Source organism: Festucalex cinctus, chromosome 14 (genome assembly GCF_051991245.1).
Source record: "Festucalex cinctus isolate MCC-2025b chromosome 14, RoL_Fcin_1.0, whole genome shotgun sequence".
Classification (NCBI taxonomy): Eukaryota; Metazoa; Chordata; class Actinopteri; order Syngnathiformes; family Syngnathidae; genus Festucalex; species Festucalex cinctus.
Genome location: NC_135424.1, coordinates 11,663,003 through 11,686,596, shown reverse-complemented (window position 1 = coordinate 11,686,596; position 23,594 = coordinate 11,663,003). Strand labels below are relative to the sequence as shown.

At 39.1% G+C, this 23,594-nt stretch overlaps 1 protein-coding gene across 1 annotated transcript; it reads right to left on the bottom strand.

Annotated features, from left to right (window-relative positions):
* Positions 1 to 420: 420 nt before the first annotated feature.
* kndc1 (kinase non-catalytic C-lobe domain containing 1) lies at positions 421 to 22,221 on the bottom strand. The gene is made up of 28 exons (XM_077496099.1): positions 21,858 to 22,221; positions 19,916 to 20,114; positions 18,443 to 18,501; positions 17,567 to 17,713; positions 17,307 to 17,424; positions 17,104 to 17,225; positions 16,121 to 16,750; positions 14,901 to 15,015; positions 14,684 to 14,755; positions 13,598 to 13,659; positions 13,348 to 13,506; positions 12,961 to 13,038; positions 12,800 to 12,887; positions 12,386 to 12,451; positions 10,399 to 10,751; positions 8,740 to 8,830; positions 8,552 to 8,649; positions 8,287 to 8,471; positions 7,613 to 7,723; positions 7,376 to 7,523; positions 7,036 to 7,185; positions 5,631 to 5,822; positions 5,389 to 5,471; positions 4,586 to 4,745; positions 4,080 to 4,202; positions 3,820 to 3,879; positions 3,271 to 3,428; positions 421 to 1,733 (listed from the first exon to the last, which is right to left on the bottom strand). Exons 1-28 carry the CDS (start codon positions 21,921 to 21,923, stop codon positions 1,505 to 1,507), a joined length of 4,122 nt encoding a protein of 1,373 aa, XP_077352225.1. The 5' UTR covers positions 21,924 to 22,221; the 3' UTR covers positions 421 to 1,504.
* Positions 22,222 to 23,594: the final 1,373 nt, after the last annotated feature.

The following is a 23,594-nucleotide window of genomic DNA, read 5'->3' as shown; positions in this document are numbered from 1 at the left end:
GTAAAGAAGTCAGTACAATTTGTAGAACAGAAAATAAAAATAAAAATAATAAAAATAAAATAATAAAAATGTTAAGTGTACTCACTTTTAACATTTCAGCTTGAGACAAAAAAAAAAAAAGAAGAAAAAAAGTCAGGAATCCCATAATGTTTGCATTACGACTTTCAGAACTGGATAGCAGTTTACAATAGCTTACGATATCTTACATGGAGATGTTTTTCATATTTTGGTTAACCATTGCCAGCAGCAAAGACGAATCAGTTTTCCTAACTAGATGAGATAAATCTGCTAATTGCTACAAATTAATGTTATAGCCCAACTCTTCAATGGGTTGCTGTTTATATTTGGGGCACATTAATTTGCTTGCGTCATTGAAAATGTCGTATAGGAATTCATTGCCATTAAAAATACTGCTGCAAATGGCCATCTGAACATCTGTTTAATGGTTATAGTCAATACAAGTTCATTGGTCAATGATAGTGTAGTGCAACAAATCAGGAACACAGACCCTTCGGGGAAGTAAAATGTATCCAAACACAATGCTCATTTTGCTAGACAGCTTGATTTGGCACTTAAAATAAAATAATATATCAGTCCTGAAGTAAACAGCACGAGCCACTGCAATGCCGCTATATACTGAAGCATAACATGATGTACGACGTTGTAGTGAAGCCCGTGGCCGGGCAATAACATTTGGCGAGAGAGGCACAAAATGTCATTTGCCGATTTCAAATCTGTCTTAATCATATTCTCATGACAAGCCACATTCAATCTTCATTGTGTGTTTTGCCACGGAGGCGTGTGTCCATTGGAGAGAGCAGGCAGTAAAACTACATTTAATATCATAACTCAAACTGTCATCCACTTCAGTCCGGCTCTGTAATAGTGGCCCATTTTGAAAATTACCAATAGAGTAGCCTAAGCTTTTTTTTTTTTTTTTTTTTTTTTTAAACCCAATTAGATCATTTAAAAAGAGAGAGAGAGAGCGAGAAAACACACGTTTATGAGAAATAAACTCACAGGTTTGTAACATTGTAAAGTGGCAAGTATGTGAGAACAAACCTCATAAATGTACCAGAATTATTATTATTTTTTTTAATGAAAACATGAATGAATGCAAACTCAAACCATTTGAAGCCACAACATTCATGTCTGTACATGAAACGAGTGTGGCTTTATACAGGCCCTTGTGGGCAAGAAGGCATAATGTTGTGATCTGTTTTGTGTGTCAATTGAGGCTTTCAAATTCAAAAATGAAATCACATATAAAAATGCATGGCATGACATTTGTTTGGCATAATAAACACCTGCCTCAACACCAACTGAAGGTTGTATGTTCTAACTAAAGTCTATCTGGCTGTCTTACGTGATATTATAGAATGTTTGTCTTCGAAAAGTCAAAGAGAACTCTGACATTCTGCTGCCATGGTAACACAGAGAATTCATTGCAGTGGTTCAGTTATGGGTGGCTGACTGCGGCCTTGAGACGCATTCAGGGCAGAACTCATTGGAGGGAGGCCTTAACCTTTCTCAGGGTTTCCTGAACCCTCCTTGCTTGACGCTCGGTGGACTGCTGGGAATCCGCATCGTTGGCAGCAGACTGGAGGTGAAAGTCAGAGTTGGCGAGCTTGGCGATGCGGTGGCGAAGGTAGGCCTGCAGGTCCAGGTCGGGGCCGTAGGTGAAAACCACCTCCTGGAAGGCGTGGATCTGACTCACCACCTTAGCTATGCTCCTTTTCAAGCCCATAATGGGACGATGAGATGAACATGAGACGAGAAATATAAGAAACAGAACATGAAAAATGTTTATTGCATCTCATCTGATTTTTCCTAAGTAGCTTCAGCAATTTTTTACTGTGACCTAATTTGGAGACAACACGAAGGACCCCGGGTTCAGCCCAACCAGCTGTAGCGCTGCTTGTCTCTGCGAGATCTTTTGACCCGAGCATCTGGCTATACCCAGCGGCTGTGAAGCATCTGGACCGCAACCTCTTTTCCAATCAAACCCACCTCCCACGGGCGCCATCTGCTACATCAGTGGCACCCCTTAATTCAACAGCTGCATCATTCCTAGCCAACTGCCCCTTGCTGTGACTCAGCATCTGGTCAATCTGAGTGGACTGAAGGAGAAGACAGAAAAAAAAACAAAAAAACAAGTGGGTCGCTGCCATCGATGGTTACTTGGTATGCATAAAGTCAGCCATTTTAGTGTGTTCTAAATGAATCTGTGCATACATGTAATACTACTTTTAAATCATTCGCTCGCAGCCATTTTCACAGAAGCAATCTCGTTCGCTCCCAACTGTTTTACTGGATTTGGACTGATTTTGCACGGCCCACAGAATATTGTGTTCTATTGCTATAAAAACATGGAATCTATCCAAAGAGGGATACTTGACTCATTGAGCCATTTTCAGCAGTAAAATGTTAATATTTTGTCTAGAATGAATGTGATAACATCATTATTTTTCATGAACAATGTATACCTTCAAAAAAAAATTCCACTTGCTGTCGACTGAAGATGACATCACCTGTGCTGAGGAAGTAGGTAGCGACCAATCATGGTTCATTTTGCCAACCAAACGCAGAAAACAGGTGAGTCATTATTGGTCGTTATCTACTTCCTCAGCACAGGTGATGTCATCTTCAGTCGACAGCAAGTTGAAACATTTGTTTTTAAAGTTAAGTAAAAGAAAAATTATTTTGTTATCAAATTGATTCTATACATTTTTGGAGTTTGAGTGATGAAGCAAAATCGAGCCGTTTTTATCCATCTCAGGGGCGGCCATTTTGCCAGTTAGGGTCGACTGAAAATGACATCACAGGCAACAACCAACCAGAGCTCACCTATTTTACTAAACTCTGCTGTGATCGGTTGTTACCTCAGCAACACTGATGTCATCTTCAGTCGACAGCAAGTGGCAAAATGGCCGCCTCCTGAGATGGATAAAAACAGCTGGATTTTGCTGCTTAACTCATATTCCATTATAACAATATTAACTAGGATACCATATTTAGGCTAGTGGGGCTGCATAGAACATATTGTCAAAAATATTTTTTGGGGTTGACTTCTTCTTTAACTTCTGAAGAAATAGGAAAAAATCCAACAGAAAAATAGAGTATATCAATTCTCCAATTTTCCACCACTTTTCCTGGTCAGTGTCACCGATGAGCTGGTTTTGGTCAACTACAGGGCCATTGTGAACAAATTAAACAGCAATGAATACACTGACTGTCTAAACTGTCTTTAACCCTTCAAATGTCACGTACCTAAGTTTGGTCCACTTGAAAGCTCCGCTCGTGACCGTGAAGGCTCCGATTTCCAGCTGTTGAACATGCATGGCCAGGATGTGCGCTGACGGCAGGGTGGGTCTTCTCATACTGCGTTCTCCCGCAATCAGACACGCGTCATCACTCTTCAGAAACACCTGAGAGGAAAACGTTAATCCATATGCACACATCGGGCCCTACAAGAAAACAGCACTTGTACAACATAGCTAGATCTTAGTATCCTCTCCGTCAAAATGATTTGACATTTTGGACAAGATGGAGAACAAACAACTCTAAAAGTAACTAATCACGATGAGAAATTCAATTTCAATCAAAATCAGTTGGATTAGCTTTATTGAAAACATTAAAAATATAATGGTGAATTTTCCAATATGTTTGTCCATATTGTGCTTTGTCAGCATAAAGAGCATAATAACAAAGTTGTTTTCCTATTAATTTCTTTGCCCTGAAGCCCACTTTAACAATATGTGGCCAGACTAGCCTTCAGCTCTCTGCAATCCCCGAGTGTACACACCAACACACACGCACCCGCACGGCTCGTAGCTCCTCCAGGATCTCAAACATCTTGGAAGATAGATGCTTCCAAACCTGTGATAGAATAACAAAGACACATTTGTTAAATTCTATTCAGCATTCTGTAAGCTTTAAAAGTACCCCCTGAGCTGAGCAGTGCTGGAAAAATTAAAACATGTCGTGCATTTCGCTGGAAGTCATTTTTACTAGAGATGTTCAGACTAGAACATTCCAAAAAAAAAAAAAAAAAAAAAAATGTAGTGAGTCAGCCTTACTGGTAATTGCCTGACAATCGTGTTCTCCAGACCATCGAGGACCTGCATGGCTGTAGCAAAATTGCGGCATTCGTAGCAATGTTTCCCAATCCACAGATACTTGGTCAGCAAGGCAACTTGTTCCTTGTTAAAACAAGGGGAAACAAATTACTTAAGGATCTGAGGGCTCAATACAACACACCGAACACAAGCATGACAAATACTGCAATGGTATCTTCATTACCTGAAATGATAAATACTACCATAAGTCTTTTGATGTTTTTTTTTTTTTTTTTTTTTTTAACCATTAATCTTGTTCAGGGGTGATCTTAACTTAGTGTACAGTATGTGTCAGAAATTCTGCCTTCACAATCTGTTACTGTCACTGAAAAGTATTAATTGAACATTCAACTGCACTGATCCTTTTGAATAAGTACGTTATTGTAAACATTTTATTATTGTGCCAGTTACAATTGGAGAGAGACCACAAGCAGCCACAGATGATTTGCATCTTTTGTGCTCCTCACCTTGACTGAGTCACAGATGATTATTTCACCAACAATCCACTTCATAACAGTGTCAGAGTACGCAAGCATCTGCTGCAGGTAGGAAGCCGATGGCGTCCCTTCATGTGGCAGGCTGCTGCCCTCTACTGGTGGAATTTGATGGGACCCACTACTTGACGTGCTGTTGGATGGGACGTTAGGAAAAACATATCTGAAATGCTGTTTTAACTGTTTTTTTCCCCCTCTTCACATTATGATTATTTGTAATTGATAAAGGGGCATCCAGAGTTCAAAAAAATAATTACCAGTAGATTTTCCTTGCAGAAGAAGGTTGTGAGTAGTGTTCAATTGCACAACTATTTATTGCTTTATAAACCCAATTGTTAATACATTATTCATTCAGTATTTACTATTGTAATGTATTTATTGCATTAACCTTGTAATGATGTATGTAGCTATCAGCGTGCCATCATCAAACATATCTGTACCAATTTGTGAAGTTTCACCTACAACTGCAAGGGACCCCTGACATGGATCATTATTATTTTGTAATTCATTATTTGTTTTACATTCAGTTTTCATCATGTACAGCACTGTTACAGTGGCAGTTTGTTTTTAAAGTGCTCTAGAGGTAAAGTTGAGTAATAGTAATGGCTTGATTCAGATAAATGTGTTGTATACAGCACATGTAGTATGTTTGGTGAAATATTGTGGGAATTACTAACATTTCATTCTAAAAGCTTGACTGCTGCTTCTAGATGACTAATTGAATACATTTGTCGGCAATAAACTAACCGATACTGGAATAAAGTTGGAGAACTTACTTGTTTTTCCTTGAGGGCTTGTCCCTGATGCCTTGTATTCTGGAATTGAGGAAATGAACCGGATGACATCCGTGGAAAATGTCCTGCATTGAAAAAATAAATAAATAAATAAATAAAAAATAAAAATAAGAGTCGTGTGACATTCATTATACATCTACAGGGAAATGTCTCCCTCTAGTGTTCAAGAATAACAATTGTACATGTTCATTAAACTTGGTGGAAAAACGTTTTTTTTTCCATACCTGCTGGAGAAGGGTGAGTTGCTGAGCTACATGCTGTGCACTGTAATTTTTCTGGTTGAAGGTGAGGTTCTCATCACTGGTAGCAGGGTCAACCGCCAGGGAGACGTAGCAAGGAACAGGCAGAGTTGCAGCTATGGAGAAGTCCTCTTTTGCCATGGATGCTGAAGGTTCCACCGCTGTTGAAATCCTCTCCTTTAGAACACAGTTACAGGAATTAGAGAGGGAGGGTGTGGTTTTCCAAATAATTGTACAATAATATGACACAGCAGTATTACTTTACACTGCAGGCAAATGCGACCTACATCAGATCTTTTATTTTTTTGCCCAAAACCGATCTGTACTATTGGATTTTTCTTTAAATGTCAGTCTGCACGACTTAATTCAGATTTTTTCACTTGGGATACATTCCGGAGTTTGGCAATGCAACCTCAGTCTGAACGGCCAGGTTGTAAATATCCGACCTGTACGTCTTCAAAAGCCCAATATGCGTGTACACAGTTAATTAGAACAGAAGAAAGTTGCGACTGAATTCTATTAAAATAACTCATTTATCACATATTGGGAAGAATTTGTGGCTTGAGTAGTGTCATCTTACCCGTGGGTGTGTGTTTCCACAGCACTTGTGTGTGAATATTCGTTATTTGAAGGAATATCACTCCTAAAGTCAATGCTAATTGCCGTTAGCATTTGAATAGGATTTGCCATTCACTTTAGCATTAGCGTAAGGCTAGTGATGCTTTAGAAACGAAGCATGTTTTGCTTTTAAATATACAGTGGATGTAATTCTTCTTGTTGTGGGTTTAGTTTTACAGATAACTCCAACTGAGGTGTCATTAAACAGCTTAAAGAACACGTAGCGACGGCAGAATCACATTGATTTGCTCCGGGCTTGCTCATGGTGCATTCAGCATACTTTCACAACATTGGGAACTTCCAAATGCACCAGGCCATTCTGCACAGTAACAGTTTTTCTTCGATTATTACGTTTTAAAGATCGAGAGAAGACAAAAATTGTAATCACAACAAAATTTCGATTAATCGTCCAGCCTGGGCCCACATATACGGCGTTGTGCATGACGTCATCACTTTGCGGACACATTTGGGTCACACAGCAGACAGACTGAGGTCACAATTAATATGCAATGTGACGAGTACACAAAACACACACACACACAAAAACAAAAATCTGATTTGACAAAAAAAGACTGAATTGAGCATTAAGACCTGCAGTGTGAAAATAGCCTTAAAATTATTAATGTCTTGAATAAAATGGTTTTTGACTCGATGTTCAGGACATTTTGACAGGACAGTATTTAAGACTGGTAGCTTAAAATACCATTTTCCCTCAACAAAACAGTCCCTTTGATAACAGAGATGAAAAGAGGACATTTTTGTTATTACTCACCTTTTTCACATGATCCTCTTTAGGCGATTGACCATAAAAAGATTCTGCCACACTACCGATTTGACTCCCTCTCCTTGTGCTCCAAATTGTCCTTGGAGGACTTTGAAGAGCAGCTAGAAGGATCTTCCCTCGACTATCCACAGGAATTACCTGACAGAAAACAAGAAACAGTAACAGATAAAGTGTATTTGTTGTACTACTAATTGTATTGATGATGATTGTTTGATTAACTACAATAGCAACACTTTCAATTTTGGAGGATTCCTCACGCCAGCGATATACATATGCACTTGTACTATTTGGTAGTTCATAGTGTAACGTGTTATGATTGTGTGCTTACCACTGTATGAAGGAAGTTTTCTAAAACATCCACAATGTTGGACTTTGGCGTGAAGTCAACCGTTTTACAATCCATAATCCACACGTTCAACAAGTCCAAACTTCGATGAAAGATGTTAGCACTATTTTCAGATCTGTCTGGACCTTCCCTGTCATCAAAAACAAATCAGTGTGTTCATGTAAATATGCAGCATTTGCCATAGAAGCTCATAATGCTCGTTGTGTATTCATGTTTTACCTTACTGCACTGATGAAAGTGTCCATAATAAACTGCAGTAGCTGCTCAGAAGTGCAGAAAAAGCGATACGTATACAGGAACTGCTGGATATACCCCTCTGAAGCAGCATTTCTGTGTAAAAAGAAAATGTAGTGTGACACAATGGATTCACAACAGTACATATATGAAATGAATTTATTCATGTGAAGACACTGATCATGTCAATGATGTCTCATAATGATTAGGAATCAGGTAAATATCAGTATGCAACACTTTATATGATTCTCTGCTAGTGTTTCCATTTTCAAATGATCATTTCTGGAACACTCCTTGAAGAATCACCAAACCCCATAATTTATGAGCTATTTTTAGAACAGGCCCTTGTGCTACTCATGTGGTCCTTGGGGGCCACCTAGTGCCCACCGGCCCCATGTTGATGACCCCTGCTGTAAGGACTTGTCTTTGGAGACCACAAGGGCTAAGTTTCAAATCCTGCTTACAAATAGAAAAAAAAACTGAGACTGATTGTTGGAGAGATAGTGTTATACTTCTTGAGAACTCTTGAAGTGCGACTGATCAAGGCACTGGACCCCATGTGCAAGACCTCTAAGCTACTGTTTAACGCTCTGACTTTTATCTATGCACAATGGGTTCTTTGTGTGGTGTAATGCAGTAGAAACATTTTTTAAAAATACCTTGCATAAAGGTATGACATGAGACCAAGAGGAGTCCCTGCTTGCAGATTTGGTTTTCCTTTGCAAGTTGAAAAGCTCAAGAAGGAAGTATCCTCAGAGTTTTGGGCAGCCAAAGGATTCAGGCCACAAGCAGACAACGAGGGCAGCATTGCCATGTCTAAACCCCACTGATCCATACTTTGTGTCTGAAGGAAAACAAGACATCATTTAAATGGGCAGAAAACAAATGTTAAGTGAAGTATGGAATAGAAGTACTTGTTAGCACCTCAAGGTATTTCTTGACATTTTCCAAGAAGGTCACTTTGGATCTCAGTTCTTCAAGCTGGGCCTTGAGTTTGGACAGCATCCCTTTGTTCTCAAAACCTTTGGGACAGGAACATTTTATTTTATTTATTTGTTTACAAACTGCACTAAAATACTAACACCATAATAGCAAATAGACTGACAACAAACCTTTTTTTCTCTCTTGCTGAATTAGTTTCTGGTAGAAATTTCTCATTTTCTTTAGATTCCTTGTTTCAATGGTCAGTTGCTGCTGCAGCTCCTGTTCAATACAAAAGTTACGAAGTCTCATCTTTTATTTCACTATTCAATGAAGATGCGGTTGGGTGTTTTCAAAGTAATTCAACTTTTCTCTCGCTCTCATTATTATAACAACAGAATGCAACAGATCCTTTGAAGTAAACTGTTGGAAATTGCAGCCGATTAACTCTTACGGTGAGTTGTTAGCTGCTATTTCAAGCTTTCCTATGGAGAAAGTGGGTCACCAAAGTGTGTAATAAATACAAAGACAATTCATTCGTATTCGTTTGCAAATGATAATCACTTCCTAAGCCAACGGCCAAGTTCTACTATTTTAATATTCAGATCCAGTTTGCAGAAAATAAAATGCAAATGATCCTAAATTCCCCCATCTGCTCTCACCCAACTTACCCCAAAGCTTGACTGTGCTCCACTTCCAGCTAACAAAATAAAGTGGAATTCTATCTAGTGTGGTGAATAGGAATGCATACGAGTTAGTGCAACTAGAATTCTATAACCTATAGGGATGCAACGATATCCAAACATCACGATCCGATATTATTACGATATGAAGCTCACGATACGATAATTATTAGGGGTGTTAAAAAAAATCGATTCGGTGATATATCGCGATACTACATCGCGCGATTCTCGAATAGATTCAATAATCGGCAGAATCGATTTTTTTTTTTTTTTTTTTTTTTAGGATTCACACCTTGAGCATGGAAGAATGTTATATGAACGGAACATTAAGCCTTAATATTTTATTTTAATGCTGTTCAAACATGAAACAGATTACAACCTCTATAAGACTGAAATTTCAGATAAATAAATAATACATTTTCATATAAATCTTACACTCTACAAGCTTACTGATTAGTATTTTCTAAATTTGAATGAAAAAAAATCGCAACAATCGACTTATAAATTCGTATCGGGATTAATCGGTATCGAATCGAATCGTGACCTGTGAATCGTGATACGAATCGAATCGTCAGGTACTAGGCAATTCACACCCCTAATAATTATCAAGATGATGTGGGGAGGTTGGCGATATTTAAAAAAGGTCATATTGTTATTAAAAAAAAAAGCTCATACCAAAAAAAGCACACAAAAGTGCTTTTGTATATAACAGCAATGCATATAAACCACCTACGATCTCTAATAACAATATTGAGGCGCTTACTTGTTAATGCACGTACACATTGAGTTCCTTCACATATTGACTCGGTTCACAGGCATATTACGTTCCCCTTCGGCTGACAATTAGCACAGATTTTAAACATAGAAGGGCCAAAACATCCCTAATGAAAATTTAATTGCACTAATAAACTAGCCACCAGAGGGTGCAAGAACTGCACAAATGGAAATCAACCTGACTTTTTTAACAGATGTGTAGCTTTTAAATATCGTGAACATGACGACGACGATATTGTGGCAGTTTTAATATCACGATATTGGCCTTATCGTTACATCCCTAATAACCTATAGCAGGTGAATGCAGTGGAGCCCCGCAATTCACGGGTGACAGGGACCGGTCGGCCCAAGAGTAGCGAAAATCTACGGTATGTATAATTAATCTCCACCCACCTGTGTTTTCACATCCAGACATGGCGATCCTCTGCACTGGCCAAGGCATGATGCATACTGGACCACCTCAGGGCTAAAACAGTCCTCTCCAAAGAAAGCCAAGTCCCAGGCCGGCCTGAAGTACAGGTCTGCTCTATCAACTTTGGATCCCGATGAGATGAGCAGATCTGAAACAAGAGAATCGCCGTGCTCCATCTCCTCCGAGCAGTCAGGACTCGTCTGTTGATCACAAGTATCAGGCAACCTCTTCTTCAGCTCAGAATGGCAATCCGTTTCAGAAGGGCTTTCATCGCCGGCCCCTGCCAAGTGGTCTCTTCCCTCAGTGAGCCCTGCGTCTGAACCGTCGTCCATGTCTGCGCACACCAGAGAAGGAGTGTACAGAGATGGGCCAGTGGCGAGAAACAAAGAGAGCTGACTCAATCACATGGGCAGTGGAAAAGAAAAAAAAAAAAAGAAGGTTGGGTTATTGAAGAGCAAAACATTGAGAAATCCATTGGCGCTGGGGGGGGGGGCTGTTGTATTTCAACTGCACAAGGAATCAATTGTGAACTGATGAGCTTAAAGGCAATTAAAGCTGAACTCCTTTTCTCACTATCTTCTTTTTCCATTTTCCATTTATTTTCTAATCAACCCTGTTAGACACTGATATGAGACACAAGAACACACACAGATGCAAATGTGCGTGTTTAGTGTCCTTAACGTTCCATGCCAAAACTCTAAAAACCTTAATCTTTAAAACAGCAACAACAAAGTTGTGAATTTAAGTCAGCATTTAAACAACTGCTACGATATGTAGAATTCACTTGGAAAGCTATACAAGTAGCTTGACTGTATTGGTAGCCTAAATGTATTGATTGCATAATATGAAAAAAAAAAAAAGTCGTATAGGTTTCAGCACTAAAAAGCACTTGTTTGCATTTCTTCTGTGTTAAAAATGAAGTGCTACTCAACTGACATTTTTTGTGTAAAATTAAAGATTCCGTTTATGCCCAAGTGAAGAGAGTCACACATTAGAACCAACAATCGGGCGTTTCTTTAGGATAGTCTAAGCTGTGAAGGAAACAGCAGTCAAACCAGTAATCTGACATTTTGGAGATATCAATCACCTCTGCCATATTGCATTTGAGAAAAAACAGTAATAAGCCTTCAAAAGATGATCCTTGCCAACAACCCCACTGCCTGACAAGAGCCTTGAAAGATGGGATGCGGCACTACAGAAGCTGATTAAAGATTCTTTCAAAAGATTGTCGTACATGAAACCATGAAAACAAATGAAGTGAAAGACATCTGCAAGAACAGACTTGACCGTCCGCTTTTGATTCTTCAGTGCATATAAACAAAAAGAGACATGAAAACAATTGCTTGCTTTCATTCAATGTTTCCATTCACAAATCTAAGCCCTTCCCCCTCAAGGGATTTACACATCATTAACAGTGGAGAGTAGGTTCAACATACTACCTCAATGTGGTTTGACAATGCTCGGCATTTAGTCAAACAAAAGGTGTTACCATGGGCAACATCATCCACAAATGCTGCTTTCATGATGCATACTTCATGCTTAATTATGATCTATGTGCAATACAGTCAGATGTGCAGAGGACAATTTCAGCTAGGATAATGTAATACTGTCATGAACCTCGTGATGATAATGATAAAAGAAATCTGAATCAAATCCACTGTGGGTAATACAATCATATATTGGGAAATTGATCTTTAAGGGAGATATTCTTCTCTACTGGTGATAATATTGAACTACTAATTTATGATTTGATTTGATTTGATTTATTTGTTCATTTTTCCTTTTTTCCGTAATGATGTGAAAATCATGGAAAAACAGATGACGTGCACATATGCAATAAAGCAGCTGCACATAAATGTGGCCTGAGTGACAAAAATAAAAAAGGTTGCCTTAGAGAAAAACAACAGCTCTGAAAAATCTTCTTACTCGTTAATGCCATTGTGTCGGCTTTCTTCCACTTCATTGGTCAGTATGATGGGGGTAAATAGTGTGATTGTGGAACTGGAGGTCTCTGGGTCCTGGAGTCCACTGTTGCTTGAGCAGATAAAAGAAATTAAAAGTTAAAAGATCAGCTGTCAATGCAACACAAACTGTAAACAATTCATGTTCATTCATCCATTTTATACTGTCCAATATGGGACAGCTGACTTAGCAAAACTGCATTTGCCAATTGTTGAATTAAAAAAACAAAATCACAAATGAAAATCATATAAATTCAGAATAATTATTATTATTATTATTATGACTGACATGAAGGTCAAACCACATGACCAATTAATGCAGTTTTAGGCGTTGAATACTTAACTGAAAGTCAGCATGTTCACCATGTTGCAGTTCAAGGTCAACAACACTGAAAGTTTTGAAAAGAAAAAAAAATCCCACCACTGCTCATACGAGGAGTATCTTCACTTGATCTTTGGTTTATGTAATCTGCACTCAAAGCTTCTCCATCAGCAGGTCTTGAGACTGGCTGGAAAAGAGAGGAACTCGCTGAAAACATATGATGCAAATGTCGTCTCTGTGACAGGTGAACTGGAGTTTACCGCATGAACCCGACTGATGAGCTGTTTCCACACGTTCACAGCATTTGTCCCTTGACGTGCTAAATAGTCACAGCAGCTCTGGAATAAAGGCATATTAAAATCACGTTTATGGAGCCGGAAATTCAAAGAAAATGACCAAAAAGAATGACACTGCTAAGAATAGCAGGAGGACATTGGAAGTAAAATTCCAATATTCATATTTAGTTAATAATATACATTTTAATAGTATTGTTTCTTTTCTAATGTCTTTCATTGTCGTATAATACTGTAATTCAATCACATAAATAGTTTTATATCAACTCTATTGTAGAGGGGAGGGAAAAATCAGTAAAAGTAAAAATTGTCCAAATACTTATGTAAATGTCTAAATGCAGTGGGGACTAAAACCTGCTTAGCCGTTGCAATAGAAGGTCTCTCCATGGGTGTGCTGTTTGCCATCTCAAGCAGAAGTCGCTTCAGTTTGCCAGGCATTACGAGCTTCTGACTGGGCAACAAAGTGAACTTTGCAGTTGTCCACAAAATTGCAGCAACTCCATAAACACAAGCCTGGACAGCAGCAAAACATTTCCATTGGCAATAGGAAGACTTATTTGTATTTATTTATTTTAATAAACAGCATCAATTAAGTGTTACATACCTTCTCAGTTACAATTCCATGTTCTTGATATTCAGGAGAAAGATAAAATTTATCCCGAGATGCTGCAAAGAGCAGAGTTCAGATGTGCAGAAAATGGTGAAACAGTGGGCGAGTGCACTTCACAGTATACTGCTCATCCTGGACAAGTTAAAAGGTGAGTTGGATCCTATTCTAGTTGATTTTCAGAGAAAGGCAGGATATACCCAGGGATTGGCCACTAGCAAATCACAAGTTAATGTAAAGCCCTGTTGGTATTGTATGTATAACATGCCTGTCATTTTTTTTTCACCACATCTATTTTTTTATTCAACTTAGCAGTTGAAAGCAATAACCGAGCTGGCTCACTTCCAAGCAGTGCACCTCACGTAACACGTTTTACCTATTGACACTTAAACATTTAAAGTACGGTGGTAGAGAGGAAAACTAAAAACATCATTCCTGTTTTTTTTTTTTTTTTTTTTAAATATAATCGCTTTGCCATGTCCAAACGATATATTAGTGTTTGTTTACTTGTAGTGCCATTGGGGCTCATTGCCACCTAAAAACATGACAAGGTGAATAAAAAAATAAAAAAATCTTAATACATAAGAGTGTCTGAGAATATTACCAAACAGGGATAGAACTAGGGTTAGGGTCGATCCACGACTAAACAGATGCCGCTATCTTTTTAGGCAAACAAAATCATTTAGTCATAGCATAACTGAGAGTGCAAGTTTCAGGCATATTGGTAGCCAGCCAAAGCACAGATGAGGCTTTTTCGGTTGCAGTGGTTGACCCTCAGGATCAGCAAGTCCTTCTCTGCTAGCCTGAATCCTACAACCTCGATTCAAATAACTATGCCATGAAATGTTATTAATTTAATCTCAATAGTCTATTATATTTGTCTTTTCCTGACACTAAAACAAGTATAGTAAACCTCTTTTCACAGAGGATGGGGACCGAGCCATGGGCGTGAATAGCAAAAAAGCATGCGTAATCAACACCAACATTTTTTTCTTTCTTCACTCCCGGGAGAGGTGCCAGTTGTTTCTCTCTGTCGCTTTATTTAATTTCTACAGCAATGAGGACAACAAAAAGTGATCTTACCAAAGTTTTTAGGTGTCAAGAAAAGCATCTCTCCCTGGCAGCTAATGTACACAGTGTCCAGGGATAAGAAAGCTTAAAAAGAAAAGAAGGAAAGATGGCTGCATATAACAATTTCGCCAAATTTAACAAGAATTTGTGCTTTTCCAACATTAATTTCTTTGAGAAAATATGGCACATAATAACTCTATTCTTGCAAGAGCAGTTCATAAAAACTTACCTGGAAAGTCAAGATAGGTCTGCAGAGATGACAGGCAGGTGTAACAGAGAGCCCAGAGCTCATTCACCGTCAGCCTCAGTCCACAATGAGCAAGTAACTGTCGTAGTGTGATCCACTGATGAAAAAAACAAAAACAAAAAACAATTAACATGAAAGAATTGTGAATGTTTAATGCTGTGTTAAAAGAAAACAAAGCAAAGCATGTATATCTGTTTTGGCTCTTAAAGGGATTACATCACGGTATTTTAACCCCTTCCACAGTTAACTCTCGGCATAAAATGATTAAATCGTACCTTTGACACCATGGCGATGTCAATTTTTTAATGAAATATTAGGTATTTTGCTGGTTATTTTTCTAAGGCCCAGTTCAGTAAAACCCCGCCTCTCCCTGTGTGATTGCCGCGCACCGGCGAGCTGGCTGCAGCCTGCTGCTGGATCTCTGCGTTTGAGCGCTCCTCTGAATGGCCACGCAACTTGACGCAAGCCGATTCTTCAATAAACGTTTGAAACAAAACGGCTCCTTGCCGCAAGAAATGGTGGAGGAGAGGGAAGAAGAAAGAGGACAGTAGAAGAAACAACAACAACAACAACAACAACAACAACAAACAAACCTGAGCAGGTCTCGAACCGGGTACCTGATGCTTACATGGTAAGCGTGGTAACCACTACACTATTCATTCAGTTATGTTCAGCAGTGCTAAAGTTTTACTTGTAGTTTACACAAGTGTCAGCCAGAACCTTTTCTGGGATTTTAAGACGGACCATTGACATTGCAGTTTGGCGTTGCAAATGTGAAGGGTAGTTGATTGCTTTGAATTCAGTTGGACAGAATGTTTACTGATAAAGGCTACTTTTGTCACTATCCCATGGAGGTCTCAGAGAAAGTGGGCATGCATTTAGTACGCAGAGGCGGTGCGGGGGTGGGTCTGTACTTAATGCTGTCAAACATTGAGCACCTGCTCGTTTTCTCAGGTTGGGAGGGGCTGGTGCTTGGAAAGCAGAATGACCTAGAATTTCTCATAGAGGAAAACACCACTTCTGTGATGTTTTTGGTGAGGAATTGTCATTTTAACATCTCGTTGCTGTCCCTTTAAACCACATGAAAGGAGTCAACCTTTAGTTAGTTACACTACATTCATACCCTGTGATATAAACATAGGCACGAATCCAAGGAAACATGTAAGATGCAAACAAAAGCTAACCATGAATAATTTACTAACCTCATCCTGAGTTTCTTCATTGAGGAAAAGCATGCTTTTGGTCATGTAGTTTTTTGACATGTAGCGCTTGTGGTTTTTTGATATTTGAGTCCCAGAGTTGTCATATTCCACATCTTTTGGGTTGCAAGAGTCAGATGTGCAGGATGGGACTACATTCTGACTCGCTGTATTTTCATAACTGTCTTGAAAATTGCTTTCTTCGTTGCATGAAGACTTGACAGCGTCTACATTGTTTCTTCTTGATATTTCGTCAGCAACTGAGCTCACACAATCTTCTGCACTACTACGTGGATACGACTCACAGGATCTTCCCCGGGAGAGTCTTTTGGATCTGTTGCTCCACACAGACTTGGAACACAAATGTTCATCTGCTCCGATCTCGGAAAGGTCTGATATAGGTACGCTGATATTTCCATGTGGTGGGATGGAACAAGGTGGGTTATTGGAGTCCGGGACAGAGCAGGAGCGATTCAGCGCCCCCTTCATCCTGTTGAATCTCTGCTGTGCTCTCATCCTCACTGGGGAGCTATTGTGAGAACGGCAGTCCAGCTCATCCGCTAAGCCCCTGCAGCATCTGCCTGCATTATCTGCATCCTCAGCCCAGAGGGAGGAGTCCCAAGCCACACATACCTGTAAAAGTTTAATTTGCTTTAACATTAAACAGAACCATTAAATTGGCACAAGTCAAATATGACATCAAAATGTGGATTTGGGATGCTGCTGAATAACACACGACAGCTAAAAATCAATAAAAAGAACATTTATTTTTCATTTTTGAAAACATGAGCTGGGCTTGTTCAAAATGTCCTCTATTTCTCATTGACAGCTTCATTTAGACATATGCAAAAGGCTGACATCATATTTTCACTTTAGGAAATGTTAAATATTACTAACCGAACATTTTTTTACCATTTAAAAACTGGTTTGAAAGATGTATCCAGAAGTTCTTGATTTTGTTTATATCAACAATTAGAATAACCCACCTGCTGTCTGGATAGACCATTTGCTTTCATAGTGTTCACAGAGAGATCTTTGCTAATATCATAGGAACTCATTCTTTTGGATTTTGAATGTTGCCAGATTGCCTCGCAGCTCTCTTGTCCATCTGTGGAACGATATGGAGAGGAAGTTAGAAATCACTGCGGAGATCAAATGTTGACATAGTGACCAGAGATGATGGAATGACCTTGGAAATTTGATATTGATTCAATGGAGAGCACACGTCGTCCAACAGAAGACAATTTACGGCACACAGCTGCAGATGAGGTGTGGGGCAATCGTGCTTGAGCCTGATAGAGGATGTCCTGGAAGTTTGCCATAAAAGAATGAAAGGGGAAAGAAAAAAAAAACATTGAATCATAAATGCTAAAATACTATAAAGTCCTCAAAAATAAAATAAAATATCTTAAAAAAAATAATTCCCCTGGTTAAGAGAACGATGATCACCTGTATGAGCGGTCTATCCTCTGGTTTCTTCTCCTGCATTTTCTCCAACAGTTTTTGAGTTTCTTCACCCAGCTCAGCCTCCAGTTCGGGTTCGATCACATAATTCAGTGCAGCGGACAGAGTTGAGCCCAAAGAAAAAACATGGCCCTGCATCGCAGCACAAAGAAACACAAATAAGAGTTTAACACTTTACTCGACAAACATCAAGAGGCGTAGAACAAACTTGACTAGATGAGAAACAATGAGAATCACGAGACGCTAAGCTATCTTGGGCTGTGGAGTTGCACAGAGGAACGGAGGTAATAATCCGACAAAAACACACCCTCCTCAGACAGACTTATATAGACAGCGAATCGATCTGATTGGTTGTGGCTAGACATGTGGGTAACAGGACTGACATGGAATTATCTGATTGGCTGTTGACCAGATAAAGAGATTAAAGATTCTTGACATCACATAGCTCCTGACAGCACATAAGTGTCTTACAAATTGAAACTAGATGCTGGTTACATCAGTTCAAAACAGACACGACCACACGGTCATGACCCAAACATAACCCTTGCATGACCCTAGTCATGACAATAAATTTACTGTATGTCTGTAATCTGGTGTATTACTTCAGAGAATTTTTTTTTAAATCATAGTTATATAAATCTGTTTGACAATTACAGTTTTAGACGTCAATGCTATACAGCTATTACTTGTGTATAGATAACCTTAATAAATGCCTATTTCAAATGAATGACTAGATTTTATGAGGCTGGGGTTGCGACTTCATAAGGACTCAAAAGACCTGCCCTAACTGTTTAAAAAAAAATAAAAAATACCAGGATTAGACAGTGATCAGAATTGTGATTGTGATTCAATATCTCTCACCTCAAATGTGCTGCCTGTGTTATCAAACTCAGGAGGCACAAATAAGCCCTCAGGATCATCTGGAGGACAGAAATGCACAAAACAATCATGACAGTAAGTTATATTATTATAATCTCAGACTGCAATGCAAGTGTACCAAATGTGGTGAAAAGAGGGATAATACTAGTATCAAATTCACAATCAATCAAATTTGTATTTGTACAGCGCTTTTCAGACATGGATTAAAATTGACTCCACCTGCCAGTCGTCCACAGAAACACAGACACACAAAGACCCTGAGACCTTTTTTCTACATCCATCCGTTTTCTATAATGCTTGCCCTCATGAATCATGAATGAATAATGAGATTTAGTGTTGTGCCATCACTATCAACAAGGATAGCAAGCGTCGCTAAAATCAAAAACTGCTTCGTTAATTAAACTCACTGGGTGATTTGGCACGGAATGATCATATAGGCATCTGATTGGCTGTGTAACCCATGTGACCAAATCCCAAGAAATACACTGATGACTGGATTACTGATCCACGTGACAAATTGCTACGTTTGTATGTGGAGGTAATGTGGACAAAATGCCAGCTCTGCCGGCTCTAACTGGGTCACAAGGAGCATACATGATTAATTGCCCAACATATGCAAATTGCAGGATACATCAATCATCGACACATCGCTATGCCTTTCTGAGAGTTGCTTTGCAATCTATAGGGCAAGAGTTTATGGTTTGCTTTTTCTTTGGCTTTGGTTTTCCTTTATTTAGCTCTCTGTACCGGCTCGTTCGTGACCCGACACATCACTAGTTTTATTACACTTACAAAAGAAGTGAGAAGAGAAGCCTTACCAATGTCGAAGCCTAACCAACTCAAACATCCATGTATCAAAATAATAATAAACATACCGGTAGGTTATTATATTTAAGGCAGGACTTTTTTTTTTTCATCATCGTACAACTTTTGTATTTATCGTTACAGTTATGGGTGTTTGTCAATTCACTTTGGTCAGGAGTTAATTTATTCTTACTCTTGTACAATTAATACTACAATACTTGTTTTTTTTTCATGGTGTCATATTCCCATAGAGAAAATGATTTCCAAACCTGAACAAACCAGAGGTTGACCAACATCCCAGAAAGGATTGTGTTCGACTACTGAGGTAATACTTGCTACAAACCCTCCAGAATGGCTGATTGATTTTTTTGCCATCCACTACAAAATGTAAAAATGATGATACGTGCTGTTATGTTTTGCAAATTACACACTGGCATCTGAAATTTCTTTTTCTTTTTTTTTCTTTTTTTTTTTTAATAAATGTGCTATTTCCCACAAACATGACGACAATATTTAAACACCTACCATATTTTCTAAGTATTTAGGCTTGTTGTTAACCAGATGACCGCAATTCAAAATCTATTGTGTGCATGATAAATAAGAAGCAGTACCCCGCCCAATATAGATGGCGTGTCCTTGCTGGAAACTCACCGCTGAGCTGCTCCATAAAGCAAACATTCCCATGTGCGTTGAAGGCCAGTGTGTCGGGGGTGATGCACAAGGTGTGGAAGAGGTGGGAGGGTCGAAGGCTCTGCAGGGCCAGAACACACTCTGCACACACTGCCCATACATCCTCCTCAGACAGGCAGCTGTCTCGCAGAGTCAAGATGTGTGCCAGAGACACATTCTCCTAGACATATATACTGCAGTTATAGTATGTATAGTCATGTCTACATATGTGAACACACGCTTCTTTCAAAATGTAAAGTCACAATAAACTCTAAATTGGTGACCAGTCCAAGGTGCTCCTTGACTATGGCCTATACTACAGTAAGATGACTAAAAATGTCCCAGATCACCAATAACCCTAATGAGAACAACGGGGCAGAAAATGAATGGCTGGATCCAACCATTACATTAATCCACTCTTGAACACAGTATAATATTACAAGCGGAAAATATTGGATTTTATTAAATAGCAAGGCCATTTGGCACAATGTTCACCACATCCTCCACATGCACACCACACCATGAAGTGATTCTACACGCCCACACAGTAAAATGAGTCATCTCTGTGAGCAAATGCCCACAAATGGACTCAGTTTTCAAGGCTAGCGTGTTCAAATAAAATCTGCCATGCTAACATTTCCTTCCTCTTTTTTTATTTTATTTTTTTTTATACCAAGGATGCTATTTGCACTGTTTAATATCTTATGTGTGATGAGGCAAATGGAAGCATCACCAAAATTCCTAGTCACGTCCTTCCCCTGGTCTATGTACTGTCTCTAACTCATCCCTCCCGTAACCTTATTCCATATTTGATCATCTCAATGCATGTTCAGCTGTCATTGGACAGGCTCCATTCAAAATGACCTTCAAAGTCATGAAGAGAAGCACAATTCTGTTTTGAATTCGCAACACTGTATTCATGTGATCTTACAGGATGATCAGTTAGAGCACAAACGGGCTACTTTAAACAGCAGCAGGCAGCAACTCCATAAATAGACAATTTCCCTTGAGAACAATATAAAGAAAGCCAGTGTCCTATGCATTGTCCTACATAAGTTTTGCTATGAGTTGAGGATCCTGGGGAGTGTGGTCATGGTTTTCTGTTTGAGCTGGGAATGACAGTGAAAGATACTGCAGAACTCACAGATGGTGTGCGATTTTACTGTTATTGTGTTGGTGTGAGCTTTTTGTGGATGGTGGGAGTTATTTTGGCAACTGGGCTTGAAACAATCAATGCAGTCATACAACTAAATTCAGCGGTGCACCTGCAATTCTGTGAAATCACAGCTCAGCTAAAATGTAATTCCCCAAATGACTTTGGAAATTGTGAGACTTCTTAACACGCATGTTTGTGTTGCTGTTTTAATTTTGGTACACAAATTATACATCTAACGACAACAACAGTTTATACTATCGAGCACAGTGTTTTTCAACCCTGGTCCTCAGGGCACACTATCCAGCCTGTTTTCCATGTCTCTCTATTTGCAACGCAGGTGATTCCAATGACAGCTCATTAGCAAGCTCTGGAGAAGCCTGATAACGATCCTCACCTGCGTTGGAATAGGGAGATATGGAAAACAGATAGTGTGCCCCGAGGAGTTCAGTTAGGGACACCAACAAAAAAAAAAGATTGAGTTAACATTCGAACCATTTCTCAAGCTCACCTGGGTGAATTGTTGACACGTCAAACATCGAAACCACATTAACCTGTAGTAATTATACGTGGTCAGACAGAGAGCTAACTTGGTGTTTTGACGTTAATTCGCCCCTGAGATGACCGTAGTATAAACAACAATCCTGCGTTAAAGCTTGTAATTCATGTCATGCTAATATAATATAAATGCCGACTCTGAACCACCTGTAACTATAAATTCGTTATGACACGATATGCTTCTCAGTCCTCGTTCGACTTACGACGACGTACCTCGTCTTCGAGCACAGGAGGCAGATGGTCAATTTCATAGTATGTGGCTCTCCACGAAGTCTCCATTGCAGCAACTTAGTTCGGCCGAGTGATGGTGTTCCTGCCACAGACAACGACGACCGCAGTCATGCCTGAGCCCCCACGGAGAGCAGCACCGACTTCCGCCCGGCTTCGGCACAGCAGCTACCGTAGATGGTGGCCGCTCAGGTCCAAAATCACCCGCAGAGACCCGGAAGATGCTCAGTGTTGCGCATGTATTGCGCACAGTTACTGCAGTCAAGCCTTTGACAAAAAAACGCACGCGCATGCGCGCTAACACGCGCACAATAAAATAAACACGGACTGTTTGTGAGTGACAAGTGTTTGAAAATTAATTCAATACTAGCTCAATTACAATAATAAGCTCTCTCTCTCTCTCTCTCTCTCTCTCTCTCTCTCTCTCTCTCTCTCTCTCGCTCTCTCTTTCTCTCTCACCCCTCATATTTGTACGTTTAATCATATCTATATGTTATCTTTAGATCATAAGAATTGGTCAACAGACACAAAAATATTCTTCCTCAGATGATCACTTAATCGCAAAAATAAATAAATAATAATTAAAAAAAAAAATATCCTGAGCTATATTTGGAACAGGCCTGCCGCCCACTGGTTACTCTCATATGGTGGTCTTTGGGGGGCTACATGGTGCCCGCGGCATTACATTGGTGTCTCCTGCTGTATATACACAGACTAGTACTATTGTTACATATTATAATTAAATTGCATTTTATTTACATTTTAGGGCAATCCAGTTTGATCGGCCCTTAAATTTTATATATTTTATTTTATGTACTTTATGTTTTCTTGGTGTGGAAGCTAATAGTATAAAATTGATTTGTTGATTGGAAATGACTTTTTAGGTATTGGTATCTTTTATTTACTCTACATATTTATAGTATTTGGATGTCAATGGTAATACAAATGTTTTTTCAGTAGCAATGTCCTCTTTCTTTGATAATTATCTTTAGCATTAGTTGTAGGTGAACTGTAGCTAGATCTCCTCTTGCGGATGATGTAGTCAGTTAAGGTAAAAAAAAAATATTCCCACTTTGGTGGCCTGGTAAGTTTCAGTGTTAATGTTTATTTTTGTTGAATGACTGTGACACGTCTTCACACCTTATTGGTAACTGCTCAATGATTTTTTTTAATCGTTTAAACTTGTACCAACAGAAAGCTTTGCAAATGTAATGATCACATGAAGTGGTTTCAGTCATATCTGTTAGAATTGTTTGCTTCTTCTTGACGTATCAATCACTTGTGCTCTTCTGCATTGTATTACCAATTTCAGCACAAGATGGCGGTAGTGTATCGAGTAAACTGACCATTTGGCATCCACATACAAGGTTTTGATGGCGGAGTTTGAGCCCAAGTTATTAGTATCTTTTCCCCCCCATTTTAACTTATATATGTGCCTATTTGTGGGGAATAACACAAGAGCTTTTAACTAACGGTATCAGGTCACTGTAATGTATTCTGAATGAGATAATTCAGACCTATTATAGCCTATCTATCAGTACTGTCACGGTTAAAAAAACAAACAAAAAAAAACCCTCCACCTCTACAATGCACAACATTTGCCTGAAAGCTAAGAAAACCTCGAGGAACTAGAATCTACTCAGGCACTCTTATTAGAATTCCACAATTGTTATGTACAGTAAAATGACATATTATTCCCAGCTGTCCTGCTTTCTCCACCGA